The sequence below is a fragment of the Talpa occidentalis genome, unplaced genomic scaffold (assembly GCF_014898055.3).
Source record: "Talpa occidentalis isolate TD23 unplaced genomic scaffold, MPIMG_talOcc4v2.1 talOcc4.6, whole genome shotgun sequence".
NCBI classification, from domain to species: domain Eukaryota; kingdom Metazoa; phylum Chordata; class Mammalia; order Eulipotyphla; family Talpidae; genus Talpa; species Talpa occidentalis.
The window spans coordinates 37439428-37466425 of record NW_023604972.1 but is presented as its reverse complement, the minus strand read 5'-3'; the positions used below and the strand labels follow the sequence as shown (position 1 = coordinate 37466425).

Here is a 26998-nt window from a genome sequence, read left to right as displayed (position 1 = left end):
GAGCAGATGCAAAATGGCTCGATTCATTTTAATTCTCAGTGTACAATTTAGACAAAATGGATTTAGAATAAATATATGCCTTATGTGTTCTCTGTCCTTCCTTCATTGTACTGGTGTCCATAGCTAAAAATGTGTTATACCCTATATTTCTAAGTAAATAGTCTCAAAATCAAGGAATTTTTAAAACATTTCTTTTGTTTTAAAGTAAATTATCATTTTGAAACACTTGTTAATCTTAAAAACATATATATGTTTTTCAAAGAACTGATTTTTTTAATGTTTTATTTAAACTCAAATTATAATCATTGTGGATAGTAATTCTCTGGCAGAACTTAGGAATATGTTTTCTTTTTGTTGTAGTTATTACTTGATTTTTAAGGAGAAAATATAATCACCAATTCATTTGTTCTATATATAATGGCTTATTATTTATTCCAAAATAGTACATATTTAATGTGTACTTTTTCATCATGTCAAAGGAGATATAATTTTGTTATATATGCAGTGCTGTTATCTAAGTTAGTGATCTCTGATGCACTGCTCAGGGAGAAATGGTTGTAACTGCACACACTATTTTTTAACTTAACTGTCCAGGTCAAGACCGTGAAAGGTCTTGCATATCCTTTTTTTTTTTTTTTTTAAGATTTATTTCTTTATTTATGCAAGAATGGGAGTACTGGCCAGATGCGCGGGAGGGTGAGGGGATTCACCAGAGACAGAGTGGGGAGCAGAACAGGCAGATCTACTAAAATACACTGCAGAGGGGAGCAGCGAGAGAGACAGGAGAGCTCTGCCACGCTATGTGGGACCCTCCCCAGCCCGCCAAGATCGAACCAGCGCTGCAAAGGCTGCAGACAGCTTCACAGCGCGCCGCCAGGGGAGGCCCTCTTGCATATTCTTTTATACTCAATAGTGTCTTGGATACTTTTGTCCCTTCATGAAGTTTAATTCCATAAACTGAAGTTCATTCAGCACATGATTCATAACTGGATTTATTTTATGACTGAATTAACCAACACAGATTTCACTGCCTGATTCTAGAAATGATGGATATTCAAATCAAATTCATACTATATAAACTTTTCTTTTGGTTACAAGATGAATCATTCAATTTAATTCAACTTTAATACCCAAGCTTCATAACCTGCCTGTCAAAAAATAACATTTATATTGACATGGATGTTCAATAAAACATTTAGACTGAACCATGTATGAATGAAGAAAAACAATAGAGGCTGATGCACAATTATTTCATGATATTTTTAAAAAACACTTTTTCATCATATTTAATATGAAAGAAAGCAAATAAGTTGGTCATTAGATTCAATCAACTTCTACAGAAAAACATTACCTTTGCTTATGATGAAAGAAAACTCTAAGGTGGTACTTGGATACTGTCTAATTTAGAGAAGATAATACAGAGGTTATTAATAAATAAAAGCTAAACTTCTTAGGTAACATTCATTTACAAATTTTCACTTTCACACAATTTTCCATTGTTACTTTAAAAAACAAAACAAAACAAAAAAACAACATAGATTTCTGGCTTTTCTCCAAACAATAAAATGATAAATGTTAATTTTGTTTGTGGAGATGTAAAATAATTATTCATGTTAATCAGTACTTTAATGTCTTTAGTCTCACTCTCTGTGCTCCACCGCTTTGGGCCCTTTGCAAAGATTTTTCCCTGCTGAACTCCTCATCAAATTGGATCATTTTACCTCACAAAAGAGACTCCACTTCCTGAGGGACATTCTTTGACAGTTCAGTGTGAATTAGTTATAATTGTTTCCTCCTGTGGCCTTTCTCTTTCCTAGCCTAAACACACTTACATGTATTTATGCAATAACTGTAAGACTCATGATGGCAGGGCCATGTCTACTTTGTTTACCTCTGTAACCAAGTACCAAGCAAAATTGCTGGCCCACCACACTCATTGAAAATATTTTGAGGTACTACTGAGTGAAGGATAAATTTACCTATTTTTTATTTACATTTATATTATTTACTCTTTGCAGAGCTCCCATGTAGGATTGGATAGCAGTGGTATATACAGTTTTTAGTTAGAAATAACTCATAAAACAGAAAATAAATGACTTTAGTTTCATGAATGATAATTGATTTCCAAGTATACAGAATGTGTGGATTGACACTTCATGTGTTTGAAAGCTAATAGTGTTTAAAGTCAAAATGTTTTTACTGAAAGGGATAAAAGAAGAAAAATTGGATAACTTACCTAAGAATGATATTGGCTGCTACAGCAATCCTATTATAAGAAAAATGATATTTTAAATCTTCCCCTAATCATTTAACTACAAGAATGTCCCTAATACTATCAAAAAGCTCGTCTTATCTTTCAAATACTTTCACATTCTCTCTGAATTTCATAAGAGCATTAAGGCTTTACTATCACTATAATTAGATCTACTGAAAAAGTACCTTCTCATTTTTGTCAATTCCTGATTATTCATGGTGATGGCAGGAAGCTTTAGCATGGATTACTAAAACCGCAGATCAGTTATTGCACATGAAAATTAGATCCAAGTCATTATGTCTGTCAAAAATTTCTCTTGAAATACAAGGTCATCTTTGAGCTTAGCAGATGTTCATTGATGCTTGAATAAATGCTGTTAAGTATATATAGTGGATTTTGAAAATAAAAAAAAAAGAACACTGCTGAAAGTTGATTAGCATATGTAAATAAACTAAACCCTAACTAGTCAATAAACCATCAGTTCTGTGGTCTTCAATTGGCCCATGCTGGACCTTTGCAATATTGAAGTTTGATGTTATTACTCACTAACAAGAAAGAAAGAAACACTTACCTGAACAGCAACTTAGACATTTTACTGGTCAAGTAACACTTCCTTTATATGATTTGAAATATTTCAGTTACAATCTTCATACCATGCCATTCATTCATTCATTTATTCACGTATTATAACAATTTATGAACACCTACTTGGTAAAACACTGTGATAAATATTATGAAAGCAAACTTGATTAAGGCACACTTTTTACCCTTTATAAATTGTTTAAATTTGTATAGTTTAAGTGGTATTGACATTAGAATAGCTGCATGTTGAATCAAAAACAAGTTCTAAAATGGATTAAAATGTAAAATAAATACCTAAATTCCAACTCCTCCTGAAATCAATATGTGAATGATACATTAGTTAATTCATTCTTTCTCCCCAATCTAACAGAATTTATGAACTTTTAACACCTACTATGTAATTTATTTATATAATCAGTAACAAAATTTTGAGCACCAACTGTTTCCCATACCATCCTATAAGCAAATGGAGGATTCGCATCTTTTCAAAATAATTTGTAATAACAGGGTAAATTAAAATTATACCACTGCTTCAGTTTTAAATACATATAAGTATTTGCCTTTTATAAATATAATTTCTTATAAGCTCCTGTAACATAAAAATCATTAAAAATTATATATTTTCAAAAAATATTTAATTTGAATACTTAAATATTTGATTATCTAAATGAATAGTCTGGTATTTATGATTCAGAAGCTTATGAAAGATTTTTAAATTAATGCCAAGATTGTGTTATATGTAATCTGTGTATACTAGTCAAAATAATGACATTATTCACAAAACAAACCCTGCATCTGTTCCAGGGAAAAGCTTAGTCTCTTATTTCTTTTGACAGTGTGCAGACCTGGGTTCTTCAAAGCCTCACCTCACAGCCAGAGCTGCAGCAAATGTCCACCTCACAGTTACACCCATGAGGAAGCTTCAACCTCTTGTGTCTGTGAAAAGGATTATTTCAGGAGGGAGTCTGATCCACCCACAATGGCATGCACAAGTAAGGAAACCCATGGGTATTTGGTGATGCTAACTTTCACCAGTTTGAAGAAAGAGCATGATGCAGCCTGTTACATTCTGTTACCATTTCCCCTAAAACAGGCATCAAGTTTAATCTTCCAAGATAGTTTTTTTACCAAATTTCAATCTCCTTGAGTAAGCATAGAAAGCTTTGAAATTTTTTTTCACTCACTGTTAGAAACATTCAGCTACCCTAATTTCACATTCAACGTCACAAACACAGATAATAGAATTTTTTTTCTTTTATTTTGTTATTTCTATTAGTGTTCACTATTGTCACATATGACTTTGATAATTCCATTTCCCTGTTCATGGTAAATCATTTCTTCTCTTCTTTTTCTTTTTCTTCTTCTTCATCCAAGCCAGCCTTCTGATCACATGAACATGCTATAAATGCACTTCTGTCTTCTTGTTCTAATCTGCCTCACTAAGCTGCAAAGATCAATAAGAAAGTTATTTATATAAAAGGACTAGAAACACTATAAAAAAACAAACATAGGGAGATGGGGGGAGGGAGAAGTTAGACAGTCAGATTTAATGATAAAATATAAGGACATTTTAGCTGATTTTTCAAGCAGTTGTCATGTATCTTATTAGTGTGTCCTTAACTACTATTAATTATGTGATCATATATAACTAGAGTAGATGAATACGAAACATTTAATTCCAACATTTGCAGTGAATGTATCCATATTTATCATTGTTTTTGGTGTTATTGTTTTTTTAGCGTTTGATACAATTTGGGGAAGAAAACAAATTTACAGATTTGTTTGCCTGATGACCATACTTTCAGTTTTTCCACATCACACTCTCTATAGCAAATTAAAAATAACAATAACAAAATTAAAGGAACAAAAATTGACTCCCCTCTTATAAGATTCAATTTCCATGATCTGTCTTATCTTACTATTTTAGGTTTCAGTAAGTTATAATCACTCTCAAAGATGACAAAGATTTTTGAAGTGTAGTATTAGTGTACAGTCACTCTAATCAAAAACCCAAATTGAAATTTTATCTAAATTTGTGTCTGAATTTCACAGTGTCCATGAAGCATATTTCATAAATCTTCAGATCATTGATATTAATTAGCTTTACTTTGTTAAAGACAATTCTTTTAACCTAAGACCGTTAATTGTATGGGTCAGATGGTGATTAATTACAAATAATTCCTCTTCAGATGAGTAAATAGCATGATTATATCGACTTTGGGGAGGATTCATTTGACTATAGAAACTATATACTATGATCAAATGTGATGTGTTTTGGTTACACTACAGATTATTTAGTCCCAGAAAAGGAAGCACAAATAATGAAAATGTTGAACAGATAAAAGTGTTGCGAATTAGGAAAACTATGCCATGAATGATCTTTTAAATTTTATTAATTTCTAAATATTAGTTTTATTAAGTAGTCCAGTTGTGATCTTTCTCCTTCTTAGCATAAATGTGAAACTCCCTTCTTGCAAATTCATTACGTTTGGGATTATAGGAGAGCCTGAACTCCGGTGGCAAGGACTGCTTAAAACTCTTAAAATTTCAGTCCATGGGAGGCTTTGTATTTTCTCTGTCTATTGGTGTGTGAATCTTAATATTTGTGTTCAAAAAAAACACTGATTTATATTCATTTCTCAAAAAGGCTCTGGGACTCATTTAGAGGATTTTTCTAAAATATTGATATAATCTGTGAATATTTATGTTCTGTTTTTAGTCACATTCTATAAATACTATAAATGATCGTCTTGAACAGTTCATTGGATTGATGTTCACATGCAACTCTTTAATTTTTGCTCTCATTTTGGTTCTTTGGAATTAAAATTTATGGTTTTACCTCCTTTACTATCTTTTTTCCAGAAAAAGTAAATCTGGTAAACAGTATTTTATAAACTATATGATAAAAGAAAACCAAATAAAAATCAAACACAGTAATTAATACTCTGATGTTTAATGTAAAGGTACTTCTCACAGAACTAGGTTCATACAAAGTATCTAGTAGTGAGACAGGAAAATTCATTACATTACTTTTTAGGTGCCTATCAGTCTGACCTTTACCTTTTTTTCTACTTTAGGACTTCACTTGAGTTTTACTTTTACTTTTACTTTAAGGAATCATAGGTGTCTCATTCAATTATTGAGGGGCTGTTAGTAGCAGAGGCAGAAAATAAGGATGAGACCATTTTACAAGGAAGGTGCTAAGTTTTATTATGTTTCATTTGGCAGAAAAAAGCTCAGAAATTTGATATCTGTCCAAACTGGCTGTATTTCGGTGTATTTTACCTTTTCCTAAGAAACAAGCCTATGCCATTTTGAATTTAAATTATATTTTCTGCATAATGCTCCACTATCAAATAAATTACAGGTTACAGTAAAAAATAATATCTGCATTTCCATATTAAATAATCGTTTCTATTTAGAAGTGGCTTTAATTTTAAGTGTGTGAGATTGTGTGTGTGGAAAAATTCACAGGGTTCAACCATAAGTTTCACCAAGTCTTAGGTAATTTTGTAAAAAGATCATAGGGTCCTTTAATCTTATTTGTTGTAGAGCCAAAGTTAAAAATTTTCTTTTTACCTTTGTCATAGATTAATAGATCCTTCATGTCTATTTCTTAGATTTAAGGACAAGCATCAGTGAGGATGTAATCAGTTCAGTCCCCAAGAGTATTTATCTGTGGATTTGGCAAAGGAGTTGCCACTTTTTAAAATATGCAATTTCATGTGACATTTTATTTGCTAATTTGCTTTATCCATAATTATTTATATATGCACTAAACAAAACATGTGCTTTAACTGAGTTAGTGCTATAATAATGCCAAGAGAAATCATAGGGTGTAAGCCTAACTTTCACCCTGCAAATCTTAATTAAAATTTTCAAAAATTACTACAAATCAAATCAATGACACTTGTGTCCTCTCTACTTAAAAGATTGATTGTTATCCATTTTTTTTCTTCTCTGGCCAGGGATTTGGGTGGTAAGAGATGCCTAATTTTATTATCTTAAAATATGTTTTTTTCACTTTACTTTGCAAACCAGGACCCCCCTCCGCTCCTCGGAATGCCATCTCAAATGTTAATGAAACTAGTGTCTTTCTGGAATGGATTCCTCCTGCTGACACTGGTGGAAGGAAAGATGTGTCATATTATATTGCATGCAAGAAGTGCAACTCCCATGCAGGTGTGTGTGAGGAGTGTGGCGGTCATGTCAGGTACCTCCCCCAGCAAATCGGCCTGAAAAACACCTCTGTCATGATGGTGGATCTGCTTGCTCACACAAACTATACCTTTGAGATTGAGGCAGTGAATGGAGTGTCCGACTTGAGCCCAGGACCCCGGCAGTATGTGTCTGTAAATGTAACCACAAATCAAGCAGGTAAGTGTGATGTCCAACCAAGTCGTATAAGTTAGGTGAGCTCTGTCAATTTTCTCTAAGGCTGAGGGAGAAATTGACTAAGACCTGTGAGAGCTTCCCCTAGGTTGTGTAATGACTGGGTTGATTCAAGAATGCTGTTGATAATCAAGTCTTGGCCAAAATAACATGATTTTGGATATGTCAGGTAAATCAAGTAGTTATCTTTTGATAATGAAATTCATTCAGTTGAGCTCATACTTGCTTCTGGTTGATAAAACAGAAAAACATTGAATAGTAGCCCAAATGATATGAAGATTTATGAAAGATTTACTAAGAATAATTTTGAACAACAAATATTCTTATCTATGTTCAATACATGTCACAATTTACTCACTTTTTTATTTGCTAGAGAAAACATCATACGCATGGATGTCACTTTCCTTGGTGAATCCTTTATGTACTCCCTAACCTAAGGGGGAGCTGATGAAAATGCTAAGGATGTGGAGGTGGATCAGAACAATGAAAATTAAGTTTGCCTTCAGTATAGACTAGGCTGCTAGAAATACTGGTATCTGTCAATTCTCCATCACAGTATTGTGATGTAACATATATTTAGCAATGTGAACTGTCTTCCCACATCAGAAAAAGACCAACTTTAATTGTGTGATTTCAGGCTTCTTAAGCAACATCTTTCAGCCTTACTTGATTCTACACATGAATTTTGTATTAACATATTGAAAGCACATTGAACAATCACTTAGAGTTGTAATCCTTTGGAATAACATTATCTAGTTTGCATAACTTTCATTTTTTGCATGAGATATCTCTGATGAACAAGATATAGGAAACTGCTGAATTTTTTTAAATAATATGCTTGATAAATATATGCTATAGTTGCCTTTGACTTGTTGACCTGTGTAGGCTGCAAAATGTGTTTTTGAACTTTAAATACACTAAATATCAAGAAACAATAATTTTCATTCAGCTGTTCAAGTCATGACTATCTTGTAAAACAAACATTTGTATTCAGAGCAGACATTTTCTTGACTATGGTTGCATTTTTTCCTAAGTTCTCAGGGTATACATACTATAAAATTGCAGACTTGCCAAAATAATTTAAAAAAATTAAAGATGCTTTTCTCAGACATCGATGACTGACTATGTCTCAAGTTCCACAAAAATTGTTAACTTCAACTAGCTCCTAAAAAAGTCTTAGATATAATGCATCTATTGTTAGACATTTATCAAGTACCAACAATATAGAAGTTAGGCTGTATTGATTAGTTTTTAATGTCTGAATACTTTTAAAATATTAAGTTGAAGAAAGTTATCTGTACCTTAAGTAGTTTTATACAAAATATTGTTAGCGTATTTTTACTTTTGTTTCAATCTTCTCTAAGGATCGCTTTTTCAGATAAATACTTTCTTAATTTCAAATTTGTAATTGGCTCTAGTATTTGTGTGTGTGTGTGTGTGTGTGTGTGTGTGTTTGTACCACATTTGTATGAACTGTCAAGATTCAAAATTATAGTCAGGCAGTATAAGTAGAAAAATATTAATTTTTTCAAGATGAAACTCTTACATTAAGCTATGATCTAAAATTGATTAGGTAGCTCAGATTGATCAGTCTGTGAAAGGAAATAATGATTTCTTGCTCAAGATAGTGATTAAATGTTTAATTTATGGATACGTATATAGTTACAAAAACATTTTCTGAGCTATATTATATCATTATGAAGTCTTCTTGTAAAGATGTCTGGGGACATGACAATTTCATTTCATCAGGTACTTTCAGTTTGATGCCTTTCATGTAGTCAACCAGGATGAAGTCTTATAGGATGTTGAGATGATCAGATTTCTTAAAGATTAAATTATGTTGTACAGCTGGAAGTTTAAGAGAATGCTGAAACAATATGTTGAAAGTACCCCAACCTGTTTTTTTGCATAGGGGCAACAAATTTTACCTTAAAGTCTCTGTTTATTGAAATGTTGAAAAAAAGTTCATTGTTGTTTGTTTGACCATTGCTATAATACCACTTTCCAGCATCTTGGTTGATTTTCTTTAATGGAGAGACCATATTGACTGTATTTGTAATCACGACCTGATTAAGTGTATTGTTGTTTGCCAAGATTAATTTGTGTTCTACACAGACCAAACAGGTAATTTAAATCTGCCCATGTTTGTAACCTCTACTCTTTATTCATCCATGTTTTTTATGGAGACACTAATTGCTACATTTCCCCAGGGTAACTAACAATAAAGATTTGTGTTTACTCTTTATAGAGGGAGATACTTTACTTTGCCCATTACTACATTTTTATAGTTTTTCATTCATGAACCAGAGACGAAGAAAGACTGATTCCAGATACAGGGTAAATATAGAAAATGCACACCAATGATCTGGTGAAATCATCAAAGTATAGAATGGAGGCATCATTGTGCCAATTATAAATAGACTCTGAACAAAAACTCATTTATCTCATGGCCCTCATAACCTGTATTCAGATCAGTGTTTCTTAGTAGTTTCTGAATCCACAAGGGTTAGTTTTATTATTTTATTTTTTAATTTTTTTAAACTTTTTTTTTAAAGATTTATTTATTTATTTACTATTTATACAAGCACTGGGTACAGTCAGAAGCACGGGAGGGTGAGAGAATTCACCAGAGCCAGAGCAGGGAGCAGAGCAGGCAGACTGACAAAATACACTGTTAAGGGAGCAGCGGGCGGCAGGAGAGGTCTGTGCTCCATGTGGGAACCTCACCCGGTGGCCGGGGATTGAACCGGCGCTGCAGAGGCTGTGGGCAACTTTCGCAACCAAGTGCTCAACCGCTGCGCCTCCGGGGAGGGCCCCCACAAGGGTTAGTTTTAGCTTAGAGACATTACTCAATAATTTCTGACAGACTTGGTCATTTACCTCTTACCTGTAGTTTATTTAGAAATGACTAAAGATACTTTTCAGAACTAAAAGGAAGCTGTACAATATTGATACGTTATTATTGCATAGTTCTCCTTCAAGTGTTATCACCACTCTCTTCGTTTAAGGAGTTATGAGTCAAATAACCAAATTCAGTCTGGGAATTGGTGAGACACCATTACTACCTAGGTTATAATTTTTTTTTCTCAGATTGTGATCTCATTCATAGTAAGATAAAATGGTCTTTTCATTGTCTTGCACGCAGAATGCCAGAGTACTGTATTAATTACTACTTAAATTCTACTGTTTATTATGAACTCCATTTTCACCATCTTTCTAGTAGTAAATGCAGCATTTTGCCCTCTTCCATTAAAACCCTCAAGAAATCAGGTCATAATTTTACTGCAACTTCAATCTCTGTGGTCTCAAGTATAAAAGAATAGAAATTGTAGATATTTTGTTTATAATGGTGACACCTTCCTCATCAATGTATTTGTCTTCTTTATGGTGATGAAAGTATGTTCTGGGCCCTTTCCTAAGATGAAATTAGTGGGTCTCGAATCAAAATTCACATTTAATACTTCTATTTCAACAGGTAACTTAATTCTGTCATGTAAAACAGATATTCCTGGTATAGGAATCACCTTTTTGTTCAGATTTTGTTCAACTAGTTGAAGACATATTTAACACCTGTACCAGTTACCTAGATAAGCACACTGAAGTCAGAATATCTAATCATGCTTTTATACCAGTTTGATTTAAATTATTTCTTCATCCTATGTAAGGAATTCATAAAATCCACTTTGATGCATATTTCCCATATGTCTGCAAACTTAAGTTACTGAATCATGTGAGTCTCATGTTCAAGAAATTTTGTGTCCTCAATTTTGTCTGGATAATTGGCTCATTGGCTCCCAAGAGGCTGTTTGGATCTAGAATTGAGTTGGAATATAGCTTTGGGAAGGAAGAAAATTGGTACCTTAACAATCTTAGTATTGATGTGAATTTGGTATGAACTATGTGAAGGTAGAGCTTTCTCAGTCAGATGTGCAACAGTTGGCTCTGGTAGCCAGAAAGACTCAATAAGTTTTAGAAACTGAGAATATTTTGAGTTACCTGAATTCTCCCACATATCCATATTCCAATGCTCAGGATTTCACTTTGTTCCTAATCAATGGCTCATTTCTTCATAAGGCAAGACATAAATTCAGTCATCTTTTTAGTTTGGGAATTATACAGGATAAGACTAGTATTTTGATATGTGACTCTGTCATCCTTTTTGCTATAAGAGAACATGCGCTACTTATGAGATGGAATCTCAATATGACATGAGCTGAGAATTTAAATTCTGAGCTTTTCATTTTATGTATTTACATTTTGTAGTATATTTAGCATCTGCCAATCCTTCTTATCCTTCTCATGTTTTTATGGTACTCAAATAGGTGGAATTTGGTAACCCAAAATATTATCTTCAAGAAACATTTTATTTTGAGGTGGACACAGGTGATGAGGAACATGGGAAGATGCACTTATATGTCCCATATTATCTGGTTATCATGATTCAGTATCAAATACATCCTTGCTACATTGAAATATAACCTTTGTAATCTCTGTTCGTATGTTCCCATTCCCCTAAGACTTACCTGAAACATTTCTGTTTTGAGAACATTTTTTTTGTTTATTTAGTTTTATTATCTATTTTTGTTGTTACAAGTAAAATCTATCTTAATTTAAACAGAAATTCCATAAAAAACATTAAGTTACTCATAGAGTCTTTGAGAAGAATGATTAAAAAATGAGACACTATATTTCCACGAGCAATGTCAATACTTCACCACAAAACTGACCTGAATAAGCAAAAATTACCACTGTAGTTATCAAGCAACAAATGGTCAGGACTTGGCTTTATTGTAATTGCTATTGCCATTAGTTACATTGCTATTTCAGAATCTCAAACTTGAAGCTCCTGGTATAGTAAGCCATCACTAAATGTTACTATAGCACTAATGAGAAACTTTTAAATAATATTCCAAGTCATGTGAGTCCATTGAAGGAACTAAGGAATAAGTAGGTTTTAAATATTATGAGTATTATATATCCACACATAATGGTAGGTAAAATGGAAGAAGGGAAAACTTTCAAAAGTAAAAAAAAAAAAAAAAAAAGTAACACATTGAACAAAAGAAACTCAAGCTTGCTGGATTTTACCCCGAATTTTTTTTATCTTCAATTATTTCTTAAAACAGAGTTTTATATTAGCATTGAAGTTCTACTTTTGATAAAATACCCAAAGCTATAACAAAAATGAAATAAAAGCATCAAAGTAAGAAAGGAAAATTGGAGGTATAGTTTATAAGAGAAAATAAATGCATAATTTTCTTTTACATCAAACTATATTTGGGAAAAATACAAATTTCAATGTGTGGACAGATACTAATTTGGTCATTTATTGAAGTCTCTAAAAAATCTTGATTCAAATGTTTTGTTTAATTACATATCATTATTATCTCTACATTGATTTCACAGTGATGTATTTGTGACTAGGTTAGTGTTCTGATTATGGCTGCCAGCAAAATAAAAAATAAAATAAAAACTTTTAATGTTGCCAACTGAAACTGCCTGTCTACATTGAAACTTGCCTTCAGTGAGGTGCTTGTGCCTCTTCTTATGCTTATTAGCTTTTTCAAAAGTATAGTTCAAAGAGGAGATTCTAGTCTGATGAATTTGTCCATAATTCATCTCTAGTTTACTTAATAAGTATTAGTGGTAGCAGTGATATATTTTTAGAAACCATCAAAATTCACTGACTTTAGACTCTTCCTTAGATATCCCTCTTGTTTCTAAAATGACACATCAGGCTCCTCTCTTCCTTCTTTCTCTGCATGGTAATGACAATAATGGCTGGTGTGTTTCCACCCATTGTGCACATTGCTACTCAAAGAACATTATTTACATTTTCTTATTTGATCTTAGTAATATTCTCATGACATATTATTATTATTATTATTATTATTCTCATTTTAGAATGAAGAAACTGAAGTTTAAAGATGTGAAGTGATTTGCCCAAGATCACAAATCTTGTAAGTGAGGGAATAGGATTCTCCATCAACAAATTCTTATTCTAGAGCCATTTTGCTCTGAATCATTAGTCAATGCACATGCTAATTCCTTCTAACTGAAGCCTATTTCCTTCCTTTTAAACTGAGTCCTATTTCTTATATTGTTGTTGTAGGTAGCTCAGTCTTCAGATCCTCTTAAATCCCTGCTTCCTTGAAAAAGCTTTCTCTGCTCTCCAATTTGGGGATGGCTCTCTAAAGCCGTCTGGAATGCAAGAAACTTAATTATTTGCTCTCTTGTCTGTTTTCCTAGAATCTTCTTCTGGGGGTTACACCAGTGTCTAGCACCTGTGTTTATTAAAATAATTCATAAATGAATGAGTTCAGTTGTTTCTCCAATATCCAAATAAGTGTTATAATTCCAGTTACTGGTAGCAATGTTGATCTGCAATGTGGCTTAAAGATTTTTGGAATTCTTCAAATAATTCCCTGCCTTTTTTTTTTTGTTTTTTGGGGGGGTCCTTCTTTCTTTACTCAATTTTTTTTTCTAAATCAAGAATTCAGACATAGAGTACTTTTATTCATGTGTTTAGGTTTTCCAGAACTCTAAACTATGGCATGATTATTTAAGAACTCCTGCTTACCTAGCCTCTCTATTTTCTAAATCTCTCTTCTTTATACACTCCAATCTTGAAAGGATTCATTGAGAATGCCTAAACCCATTCTAGAGGTTTTCATATGGTGATTACTATGCTGTTTAAGACAGTCTGGGCTATTATCAATTTTTAATATATTTAATAATTACTCATATAATCCCCACCTAGGATATATGATTCAGAATGTCCATGGGAAGGCCCACAAATCTGCATGTTTTAAAACACACCAAGTGAATCTACTGTAAGGTATGTTTGGACCACATTTTGAAAATAAAATATACTTATAGGGGATTTGTTCATTCCTGTTCCTCTTCTTTTTTTTATTTTTTTAAAGATTTATTTTATTTATACAAGAGCTGGGGTACAGGCCAGATGCATGGGAAAGAGAGGATTCACGGAGCAAGAAGGGAACAGAACAGGCAGACTGACAAAATACAATGCTGAGGGGAGCAGCTGGCAAGACTGGAGAGGTTGGCTTCGCTTTGTGGGATTCTTGCCGGCCTGGGATCACACTCACACTGCTGAGGCTGAGGACAGCTTCACAGCAGGGCCCTCAACTGCATGCACCACCAGGGAGGCCCTTCTTTTTTTTTTAAAGATTTATTTATTTATGCATACAAGAGCTGACACAGGCCAGAGATGCTGGTGGGTGGAGAACCAGAGACAGAGTGGGGAACAGAACAGGCAGATTGACTGAAGTACACTGCTGAGGGGAACAGCGGGCTAGTCAGGAGAGTTCTGCTGTGCCATGTGGGTTGCTCCCTTGCTGGTCAGGGATCGAACTCGTGCTGCAGAGGCTGCAGATTGCTTCATAGAGTGGTGCTCAACCCCTTAAGCCACCAGGGAGGCCCCTCCTGTTCCTCTCTTTTAAAGAAATGATGACAACACTTAATCAGGTTTGTTTGATGTTACTTTTCCCAAAACCTTTTGATAAATATCTGCTGACAGTATTTTCACAGCAGCAGTGATTCTGTTAATACTACTGTTATCTTTTTCTCTAATCTGGTTACTCTGTTCTCCCCGTTGCTTACCAGGAAACTAGTTAAAACTCTGCTCTTTTGTGTCACTTCGGGTTGCAAAAGTATTGCCTGTTTAATTCAAAAATAGCCAATGATCTACTTAATGTGTGATCAATCAGAGTCTAGTGGGTCAGCTCAGAAACAGAGCAGCTCAGTATCTGAACTATTCAATCATCTGTTTCATTGACATGGATGCTATGGACTTATTTGCCTAAGCATGCATGGTATGAGTTGACTATCACTTTGTATGAAACATCATTCTGAAATGCCATTACCCTTTACTAGTTTTTGGGAATAAAATTCTTGAAAGCATTCCCAATGGTCTGGCATCATGTAATTTCTAATGTGCTCTTTGGTTGTATTATAATAAGGGACCCACAAAAACAAAATCATGTTTAAAGCAAGCATATGCATGAGTACCCTACTAGGTTCTAAATAAGGTTTACTTAGAATACTGAAACTTTTTTTCCCCATGTTGTATTGCAATGACTTGTTCATTTGATTTTCCTAAAACTGATGACCATGCATTCTTACAAGTATTAATTCAGGCTCCTGCATTCATTATACTCTATTAAGCATTCTGAAAGATACAAACAAAGTTGAAGTTGAAATCATTTTTGGATAATTTTATTTTTCTCACAGAAGATTTAAAGAACAAAAGTTAATAAAACAAAACAATTAGAAAGGAACCGAGGCAATTGGGTTTTAAGTTCACAAGCAATAATATCAAATTCATTACCTATGAATGATGATATGGATTTACTCATTGATATCATTATTATCTTTTGTTAACCTACTATTTTGCCTCTTTTATTACATGTACATGTCTATAAAGGCACTTACTCTAATCTATATATCCTATGTATGTAACTCTAAATATATTTTTATATATATTTAAATGTTCATGTCTTGGTTGATGAATATTAAACCACTATAATCAATATTTATTTATTATAACCTGCTGTCCAATGATACAGTAACAGAAATGAAATGAGAAAAATATGTTGTTTGACTGTTAGATATCTTCATTTACTCTGGTATATGTAATTTATTAATAACTGCCAGTTCATCTGATACATTATTGAAATACAATCAGAGCAAATTACCTTATTTTTCAAATAAGCATCTTCCATAATGAAATAATAAATGGCACTTGAAGATGAAAACTCTCTTTATTCTATAAATTATTAATTTTTCAGGTTATAATCCCTGTCATCTATAGTGTATCCATAGTAATAAAGCTTCGCTTGTTATTACTTATATTGACCAAAATCTCAATATGATACAGATACAGAACAATATAAATCTATTTCAGAAAATAACAACTTAATTTCTAAGGAGTACATTAGTGTCATTCTTAAATTATTCTTGGTAGTGATAGGAGTGATGATCGTAGTTTATGTTGTTCTGCTTTGGTTTATTTCAGACAGATTATATTTTAGAATAAAGTCTTCAGAGATAGACTGAGAATCTTTAATATTTTCTTATATGATGCTGATGTTGTTATATTCTTAGGGAAGCTAGATATTTAGTTGTTCATGGAATTTAAGCCTATTTTTCTAAGGATAAGTATCGGAAACCCAAGTTTTATTTCCTCAGTTTATGGTATCACATATTTAAGTAATTGATAGGGACTTTGTTGTTCTCAGTCATTTATTTAATGACCTAGACTTCACACACAAGGGTCAACTTGATAGGGTACCTGCTACTAAGCCGATCACTCTCTTGAGAATTTGGAAATAAACCAACTGGTTTATTCCTCTATGAACAACCCCATGATCCTCCCCAAGTACCCAAATGTAAAGTCAGTCCCATCAAAACTCTAAAAATGTGGCAAATAGAAGGTAGATAGCCTGGATTTAGGAATCAGAACTTCCCTTGTTTTGTCGCCCATATGCAATATTCTTTATTCTAATTCATATCTGTTTTGAGAATGGTTTTCTGTTAGAATTTCAAGTATGCTCATGAGTAATTTTTTTTCATAATTTCTTCTTTGGCTATCTTTTGCTGTTTCTTTGTAAATTATTTTTATCTTCCCATCAATTTGTACATTCTTATTCTTCCAAATTCCATTCTAGAGCTTTTTTCTCTTCTCACTTAAAATAAAACAAAACAAATATATTTCACTCCACACTATGCTTGGCCATGTACTATGTGGCAAATTATACAAAATTCAGTGGCATAAAACAATAACCATTTATTTTGTTTCATTAGTCTATGGATCTTCTAGGATTCTAGCTTATCTCACTATGCTTTTATCCATACACAGTCAGATGCAGTATGGAGATGTAACTGTATTTATTTCTTATGCCTGCTCTAACTAATTAATGCAAGCTCAGTATACCAAACAACACACATTTATTATTAAGTTAACACATATTTATTGTTAAGTTCTGTAAGTCAGAATTTCAACATTGTCTGATTGGGCTAAAAAGCCAAGTCCACAAGGTTGTGTTCCATATTGAGGACTCTTAAAAATAATTAACTTCCTTGACTTTCCAGCTTCTGGAAAATGTTTGTATTCCTTGCTTCTGGCCTCTCCCTACATCTTCTAAGTCACCAATTTTGACTAGAGTCCCTTGTTACCTCACCCTGACTTCTACTTCCCTCTTCACTTTTATGTACCCTGGTGATTACTTAGGACCCACCCAGACAACCTAGCATAACCACTTTATCTGCTGATTAGCAATATTCATTCCACCTGCAATGTTAATTACCCTTTGTGCTTCAGAGTTTCCAGGGATTAGAACAAGGACCTCTTTGGTTGACAGTCTTCTAACTACCAGAGTGATTCTGTTGATCTCTGATACATCTGAAGATTAACAGGTTGACTAGTTTGGGATGGCTTTGGCTGGGATAACTGTGCTTTCCTCTGTATGGTCTTTGAACTAGCTTCATGCTAGCTCGGGCTTAACTCTTTGTTGAAAGCAATTTCTAAGAAAAATAACATGGTATCATTATTCACTGCCTTCTACTGAATGAAACAAGTCAAAAACTCAATCCAGCCAAAAAGACTTTGTGATCACCATAATAACTTTTTCATTGTTTTCTGATCTTCATATATACTATTCTGACTAATTGGCATTCTACCTTCCTTCCCTTGTTCATTCCACTGAGTAGATGACAAATTAATCTTTGTTTTTTTATGGGGATGGTCCTTTGTAAAACAAACAAAAGAGTCAAGTTTTACTCTGCTTTAATGCCATCTCTCTTTTATGTATACATCAATAGCTACCTTGTTTATCCAGTTGTGATTGAAGAGTCTCTACTTTCTGTTCCCAGATGTGGGAAATTCATGTGGAGGGCAATAGACTCACATATACTGGGGTGGTTTGCTAGAGGTGAAGGGGAATGTTACAAAAAAGATGCATCCTTCCTAACTAAGCATCTGATTTTAATAACAAGACTGTAGGCCTATAAAAAGTTTAAGAAAAATAAAAACCTGGAAAAGGAGTATCTGTTTACAACATATATTATCAGGTAAGTTTTGACATTTATCATAATCTTGGAGTCCATTTTTGGTACTTTTCTCCCTTATATTTCACATCCAGTCATCATTAAATCCTAAGTATTCTTTAACTATAATTCAATTATTTCTTACCCATTCCATTTCTAACACTTTGACCTAAACCACCATTATTTCAAAATAATTATTGCAATCACCCCCTAATTAATACCCTTGTTTTCTTTTTTGGACATCTACAGATTATTTTTAAAATATGATGTATGATATCATGTCCCTATTCAAAACCTTTAATGACTCCCATTCTCACTCACAGTAAAACACAATGTCCTACAGAATCTGAATCCTTATTATTTCTTTGACCTACCTCAGCTTTCAATGCTTTGCCAGCACTTTGCCAGGTGAACTTGCCTTCTTGTTACTCAGTGAATTTTCTAGGTATGTACTAGTCTCATGACTTCTATATTTGTTGTTACTTCTCCTTCGAACCACATTCTCCCAAATATCTGTGTCTTGCTACCTTGGCATCATAAATTCTTTTTCATAGATATCTTTTCATAAATGTTTCATGATCATCCTATTTCAGATTGTTTACATATGCTGCTCTTGGGTGTGCATGCAAGAACACACCTACACACACGTGCGCACACACACACACACAGACACACACACAACTTCCCTCACCTTCCCTCCCTATCCCATTTAACATTTCCCCCCCACAGCACATATCACTCTTTAACACCCTTTATTTATTTTATATTGTATTTTGCCTAACCTTGAAAATGTATGCTCATTATAACAAAAATCCGGTTATAATTTGTTAACTGGAATATCATCAAATGCCAAGAAATATGCTTGCACATACAATAAATATAATAATTATATAATAATTATCTTTTGAAAGAGTAAATGGATAAGTTGCCAATTTCATAAAATGTTACCTTTTTCTAAGTAGGAATTTATTTAGAAAAATATTATGTCTGACAGCAAGGAGCCTCACATGGATACATCCTTTACCTCATTACTTTTCTTTAATTAACTACTACTCCATCTTTATGTTCCAGGTAAAGACTTCTTTCAGGAAACTTTATTAATTGGCAAATCTAAGATAAGTACCTCTTTTTAGTGTTCTGGAAATTTAACCATATTCACACAATTAAGTCGTAATTTGCTTTCTTATATATCTCTTCCTCTATCCTATAAGTTTCTTGAGGGTAGAGAATATGCAAATTTTACTAATGACTGAATCCTCACTGGATAGTATGGCTCTAACATGTAGAATGTACTCATAAAATTTTGAAGTAAATGAAAAAAATTAATGTTATTCATTAAAACATTGTTAATTGTCAAAATGTGGAATTCTATTTTAATGTCAATTGATTTATGACATTATTAATGGCATATTAAAATTTATCTCTTCTAAATAACTTTATCAATACCTCTTGTATTTTTAGGCACCTCTATACAATTTCCTTTTTCAGAAGGAATTATCCTGCCTTTGCCAGCATTTTGCTATAGTCATAATTTCTACAGTTAAGAAATCTTGATGATTTCCTCTTAAAATACTTAAAATATTGCTGTACTTCACCATGTGTACATTATTCAGTTTTATAGCTTAATTATTTCATAAGTTGCAACATCAATTTATGCTAGGTAAAACTATCACAACATTTGTCTTTTCAGTTCTTTGTGAGACTGTAAATTATCTTATTAGATTAGATTAATTGACTTCTTAATATGAAATTTCCTGCTTATCCTTTATGTTGCTTTATCAATTTCTTGTAGGAGACTTAATATAACTTCTCTGTTTTTCAATTTCTAAGAATGACAGTTTTTAAATTGGTTATATATATAAAACATAATTTTAATAAAAAATAAATCTACATGTGAGAAGGTTGAGGAGTTGTGAAAATTACTTATTTATAATAAATAAAATTGAATTCCAATCACTGCACTTTTGCAGAACTCCTACATTGTACATATATAATAGCTCTTATGTTATGTAGTATATGTCTAGAGTTTCTTTATACTTTTCATAATATCCTGAAACTACATTTTTTGTCATTCTTGAAATGATGAAAGGCGAAGCATTACAACGTCTCTAAGTGAAATTTATTTTATTTTAAAGATTTATTTATTTATGCATACAAGAACAAGGGAACAAGCCAGAGGAGTGGGGGAGCGGTGAGAGGATTCACCAGAGACAGAACAGAGTGGGGAGCAGAACAGGCGGACTGACTGAAATACTCTGCTGAGGGGAGCAGTGGGTGAGACAGGAGAGGTCTCCTGTGCTGTGTGCGTCCCCTCCCTTACTGGGGATCGAACTCCTGCTGCAGTGGCTGCTGATAGCTTCATAGTGCTCCGTCTTAACCCACTTGCATCACCGGGAGACCCCAGTGAAATTTATTTTATATTATTATTGTCTAAATGGAGGTGGGTATTTTTAGTTTAAAAAGGCAAATAACAAATAGAGGATAACAGATACTTTGTAAACCATAGCTCATGTAAAAGAAATTTATATTTGTAAATTTAAGAGTCAGAAAACATTTCTTGACTATTTTGCTAAATCATTTTGATATCTATATTCAAAAGTTATGACCACTGCCTTTCTTTTCTTTTTCAAGATTTCTGTATACATAAGGATCTGTTGTTTAGCAAAACATTAAATCCCAATGTATCCCTACTCAAATTCTTGACAAAAGAGAAATTCCATAAAGTGTTTGATTTACATTATAGGCAATGACTTTTTGACACTATCTGAATGGAGTAACATTTTTTTTCTAAAGAATTTATTTTTTATTTATTTATACAAGAACTGGGGTGTCAGCCTGAGGTGCTGGGGCAGGGGGGATGGGGGGATTCACCAGAGACAGAGAAGGTAGTAGAACAGGTGGATTAGCTGAAACACACTGCTGAGTAACAGGAGAGACAGGAGAGGTCTGCTGTACCATGTGGGTTAGCTCCCTGCTTGACCTCATCTTGCAGTGGCTGGTGATAGCTTGATAGTGCTGATCGTGTTGATAGCTTGATACTTTAACCCCTGCGCCACCATGGAGGGCCTTGGAGTTACATTTAAATGAGGGCAGGAGGATAGGAAGTACTTGTGAAAATCAACTCCATAAATGAAATGTCTCCATAGCTGAAATTCAGGTGTCTGGAATCCCTACCCAGAATTCTTTGAATTTAGCCTTGTTGATTTCTTTGCCATTCTTCCTTTCTAATAGTGCAAATACTGATTTAAAGAGCTTCCTATTGCTTTCTTAATTCTTTACTAATAGCAGTGATATTTCTCATGACTTTTGTGGTATCATTTCAAACTCATTACAGTGACATGTGGAATAATTAAAGTCCAATTTAGACAAAAGTATTTGCTTCACTGATATCATTGGAGCCACAAATTCCAAGCCTAATATAAAGTTATAAGAGATAGATTTCATCTTGTGAATGTCACTATTAAATTCCCAAGAAAAGAATTATCTATGTCAAATGAATTTTAAAATAGAAAGTTGCCTGTGTTGTATAATGAACAAAAGTACATCACAAAAGAACATTTATATTGTGAATGACATAGAGATACTATCCTCTTTTTAAAATAGATACTACAATTATTGCTTAGTTTAATTGAAAATATAATATTATAGGTGTATGCTTGCACTCAAAGTATAAATATTTGTGTCAGGTATTAAACATATATATGCATATATATACACACATATTATTTTAATTATGGTAACATTGGTTTACAACACTGTATATGATTTAAAGTTTTAGGATCACACGTTGCAGGTGTATGTAACCATACTACACAAGGCACCTGTAGTCCTCTACCATAGTCCATTATGTCTGCTTTCTCCCTTTGCTCTCCTTGTTCCTCCTCCCACTCTGGTAACCTAAATTCTAAGTCAGATTTCTAGGGGATTGATGTTGGTTTGGGTTATCTGACTTTTGTGTTGTTTCTCTGTATTCCACATATAAATGACATCATCCTAGACTTGTCTTTGTCCTCTGATTTATTTTACTTATTATAATTCCCTCCAATTTTATCCATATTGCCTCCAAAGTGAAGAATTGATCATTTTTGATATCTGAGTAGTATCCATTATGTATGTATACTGTATCTTCTTATCTGTCTTTGGCATTTAAGTTGTTTCCATATCTTAGCTATTATAAATCGTGCTGCAGTGAGTCTAGGAGTTGATACTCCTTCCAAATTTAATGTATTTACATTATTTGGGTAGATACCTAAGAGTGAAATTGCTGGATCATATGGTAGATCTATTTTTAATATTTTGAAACCCCTCCATAATGTTGTCCATAGGGACTAGACCAGTTTACATTTTCAAGAGTGTACTGGTTTCATTTTTCTCCACATCTTCACTAACACTTGTTTCTTGTCTTTTTGATATGGGCTGTTCTCACAGATTTGAGGTATTATCTCACTGTAGTTTTGATTTACATTTCTCTAACTATAACTGATTATGATAATTTTTTCATGTGCCTGTTACAATCTGCAGGTCTTCATTGGAGAAATGCCTATTTACCTCTTCTGCCTTTTTTTGATTGGGTTTTTTTTTAAATTTATTGTTGAGTTGTGTATGTTCTTTATGGACCTTTGATCAGCCCCTTGTCAAGTGCATGGTGTGTACACATTTTCCCCCATTCAGTAGTATCCTTTTGTTTGATTGATAGTTTCTTTCTCTGTGTAGAAACATTATAGTTTGATATAGTCCCTACTGTTTATATTCCCTTTTGCTTTCTTTGCTGTTGGAGATGAATCTACAAAGACATTCCTGAAGCTTCTGTTGTAGAATGTTTTGCTTATATTTTCTTCTAGGTATTTTATGGCTTCATGTCTTATTCAAACTTTTTTTCCATTTTGATTGATTCTTGTATATATGGCATAATAGTATTTTTCATTATTTGACTGATACATATTCTGGGTAATATAGATTGACCTCTTGGAAAAATATGAATACAATTTTCCTATAAATCATGACTATTAAGTATAGTTTTATAGTCTCAAGATTATATTTATTATGACAAGATTTTTTTTAGGGACCAGGTAAAAACTGTATTTTATTATTTCTATATGTAGACATAAGGGTTTTTGTTTAAGCTTCTAGTTCCCAGAGTAAAAATAATAATCATAGTGATTATAAAAATATGGTTACAGTTTATTTAAAGATCCTTCCATCAAAAGGTGTAATCTATTTCTCCAAGTCTGGAATATTGGCTGGCTTGTGACTTTCATTGACTAAGAATGCAGCAAAACTTCTATGCAAAATATGTTGCCAAGACTCTAAGAGACTCACAAATTCCTTTCCTCATCCTCTTGGATCCCTGAGACCATCATGCTCTCTGAGAAGCCTAGTCTTCTCAAAGATGAGACAGAACCTGAGAGAGAGCACTGTAGCCTTCCCATAAAACTGGGAGTGAGGCTATCTGACACAAGCCTAGCGCCCAGCATTTCTTTTACATGAATGCAGCCATGTGAGTTTATCCTGTCAAGACCTGAAGAATCCCCAGGAAATGCTTACAGTTATGAGCAACAGTAAATCACTGTAGTTCTAAGTCACCAAATTTGGTGTCTGCTTCTTTGCTGCAATTGGTAAACAATGAAACAGTCAACATCTGTGGTGCTCTTACAAAATGTCTAGAATTGCTCTGAGCACTTAATGAACAATACTTCATTATCTTTTTCATCATTCCATTTTTACTGAGGGGAAAACAGGTTTATAAATAATTGAAGTCACTTATGTACAACTAGTAAGTGGAGAAAACAGATTTTGAATGCAGGCAATTTTGCTTCAGAAGCATCACATTAACCACTATGCTATGTCAGTTCTCAGAAGATAATTCAGAAATCATTATAGATGATTTATCCTTAACATACAAAGACTAAATTTCTCTAATAGCCCTGTTTTATGCATGAATTATGTATCAATTTTAGTATTTATCTATCAGTCTATCTACCTATCTCTTTATCATATTATGTGTGCAGATGCTTCATTCCTCAAATAGCAATTTTCTACCTGCTTAGCTGCATAATTATTCAGTATCAATTATATTCTGTTGCTGTATCCTTTTAGACCTGACCTGAGATTCTTATCATAATAATATATCCTATTAGCTTTGATTCTCAGATCGTTCTTTCTTATATTTCATAATATCCATATGTCCATATTTCAAAGCTTAAAATACTTAGTTCTCTGAATCTATCATGTTCTTAAAATTTGCCCCATCTTTGTAGCTGTCAATGAAAGTTTGTCATACCCATTAAATTTGTCATTTTGTGTCTGAGGTTGCAAAGTTTATATCTTTTATGAAATTTGTGACATAGCTTTTTCTGCTAGTTTGATTAATAGTGTTTCTTTCCCATCTTCTCCATTAGTCTGTTTTTTTATACATTTTAGTGGAATTTTTGTATGATGAATATTGTGCAATAAATACTTTTTAAAATATAATTCTGAGTTAACATTAGTAATTTGCCTGCTATATGGTTAGTAAACCTGTATATAAAAATGCTAATGAGAGCGAAGTGGAAATCTTTTAAAAGAATGGTAGTGTTACATATCTAAAATATACATTTTGTGTAAATACCTACAAATTACAGTGATAGTTTTAATACCTATGAATAAGCATCACAAAACAGAAATACAAGGATACAAACAAAAATAACAGCATTGTAAACAAGTAGAAATATAATGTTAAATCACAAATAGTGACTGGATCTGTCCCCCACTTAAAATCCTAGTTTTCAAGCTTATCCCCTTAATCTGGTTGTTATGCATTAACTTAAAGTACATATCTTATAAATAACTTTATTTGTCAAGGAGGGAACACAAATCGCAAACTACTAAAATTTGATGGCATGGTATAGCATTGAGGAAATATTTATAATTTAAATGAAGTTGTAGTGCCTTGCAGAATTATAAAATAATTATGTTTATTTCCAGTATTTATAGGTATTTTATCAAACACTGAAAACATGATACAGATAGCAAAATTGATGATTTCTCCCTTTATAGCTATGTTAAATGGTTACCTATGAAAGATGAATGGAAAATCATGGAAAGTACAATCTATAATAAAAATCACTTTCTCTTTCACCTCAAACACACACACATGCACTCATACATGCATACATATAGACAACACACAAAAACCTCTTTCATTATTACATTACAATGAAAGAAACATATATTTAGTTTAATTATGTAAGTAATCTCCATTGTCAGACAAATACAAAAAGTCTCTGTAAACACTTAGAAGTTTGTCATTTTTTTCTTTTCTTTTTTTTTAAATTGAGGTAGCATTGGTTTACAATACTCCATATGTTTTAAGAAAACAGCTTCACACCTCTTGTGGTAACACGCTCAACACCGATGTTCCAGTAGCTTTTGCCGTTGTCCACAGGCACCCTTGCTTTTACCAGTTCTCCTTTTCTGCTAAACTTGTCATATTTTACTATCTGTGACGATAATGAATAAATCTATATTTTATTTCAAAAGCCTGAATATTACAAAAGATATATAAATATATCATTGTGATACACATAATCTATGGTTTTGGAACTTGAAAGTCATTGATGACTAACAGCTATTTGAATATTTAGTATATTTCAGGAACAGGCTAAGTAATTTAAATTCAATACTTATTGATTGTTCTAGCATTCCAAGTGGCACCTTCATTTGAAGCGAAGGAAAACTGAAGCCACAACAACAAAATTAAGTAATTCTTCAGTAAAGTGGATCTGAGATTCAAACCTATAGTCAGTTAAATTCATAATTGGAAATATGAAAATAATATAAAATATTATGCATTTGAAATTCAATTTATTAAAACATTATATAAATTAACATAATTCTGTGCTACATATATATTTACTTTTCTTAAATATATTTGCTTCACAAAAATCTATGTGTATATATGTTTTAAGTACATATATTTAGATATTACAATAAACAATAAAACTAGAAAAAGGACAAATATCCATTATTTCTAAATAATTTTTTTTGTAAATAATATTTTTTTCCTGTGTGTGGGACAATGGAACTACTTGTTTAGCAAAGTATGTGGATACAAGATTTTGTAGCACTTTAATACCCAATTAAAAATGTTTGATTATTTCTGCGTTGAAGAGTCATTAAAGTGTCTTAGTATGAACTAACATTATTTTAAACTTTGAAAGTTAAAATTTTAAAGAAAAGATAAAAAAATTGAAAAGAAAAACAAAAGAAAAACAATTAAATGTGAATTTCTTACAGTGCAGTTTTATTTAAAGATTTATTTATGTATGTATACAAGAACTGGTGTACAGACCAGAGGTGTGGGGGTTGAGAGGATGCACCAGAGACAGAATGGGGAACAGAACAGGCTCTTTGATTGAAATACACTGCTGAGGAGAGCAGCGGGGGAGATAGGAAAGGTTTGCTGTGCCATGTATGTTAGCCCACTGGCCAGGGATCCAAGTTGGGCTGCAGTAGCTGGTATAGCTTCACAGTGCTGAGACTTAACCACTTGTGCCACCAGGGAGGGCCCCTTACAATGGAATTTTATGTAGATATTTATCATATTATTGAAACTGTTGTGCCCATGATCGACGATCGCACTCCCCAAGGAACCACAGCAACTGATGCAAAGGCAAAAGGGAGTTTAATGCAGACGCAAGTCCGGGCCCACGACAAGCACCGATG

The 26998-nt window shown here is 32.9% G+C and overlaps 1 protein-coding gene across 7 annotated transcripts in view; it reads left to right on the top strand.

The window, feature by feature from the left end:
• The window catches only part of EPHA5 (EPH receptor A5), a 323325-nt gene that overhangs the window by 159658 nt on the left and 136669 nt on the right, over window positions 1–26998 (top strand). For 5 of the 7 annotated variants that reach the window (XM_054688281.1, XM_054688279.1, XM_054688280.1 and 2 more), the window contains exons 4-5: window positions 3673–3828; window positions 6878–7213. The exons of 1 other annotated variant lie outside the window; for it this stretch is intronic. In XM_054688281.1, the coding sequence (XP_054544256.1) occupies window positions 3673–3828; window positions 6878–7213 (492 nt within the window). The remainder of the gene's footprint in view (window positions 1–3672; window positions 3829–6877; window positions 7214–26998) is intronic. One more of the 7 variants, XM_054688283.1, reaches the window with a different exon arrangement.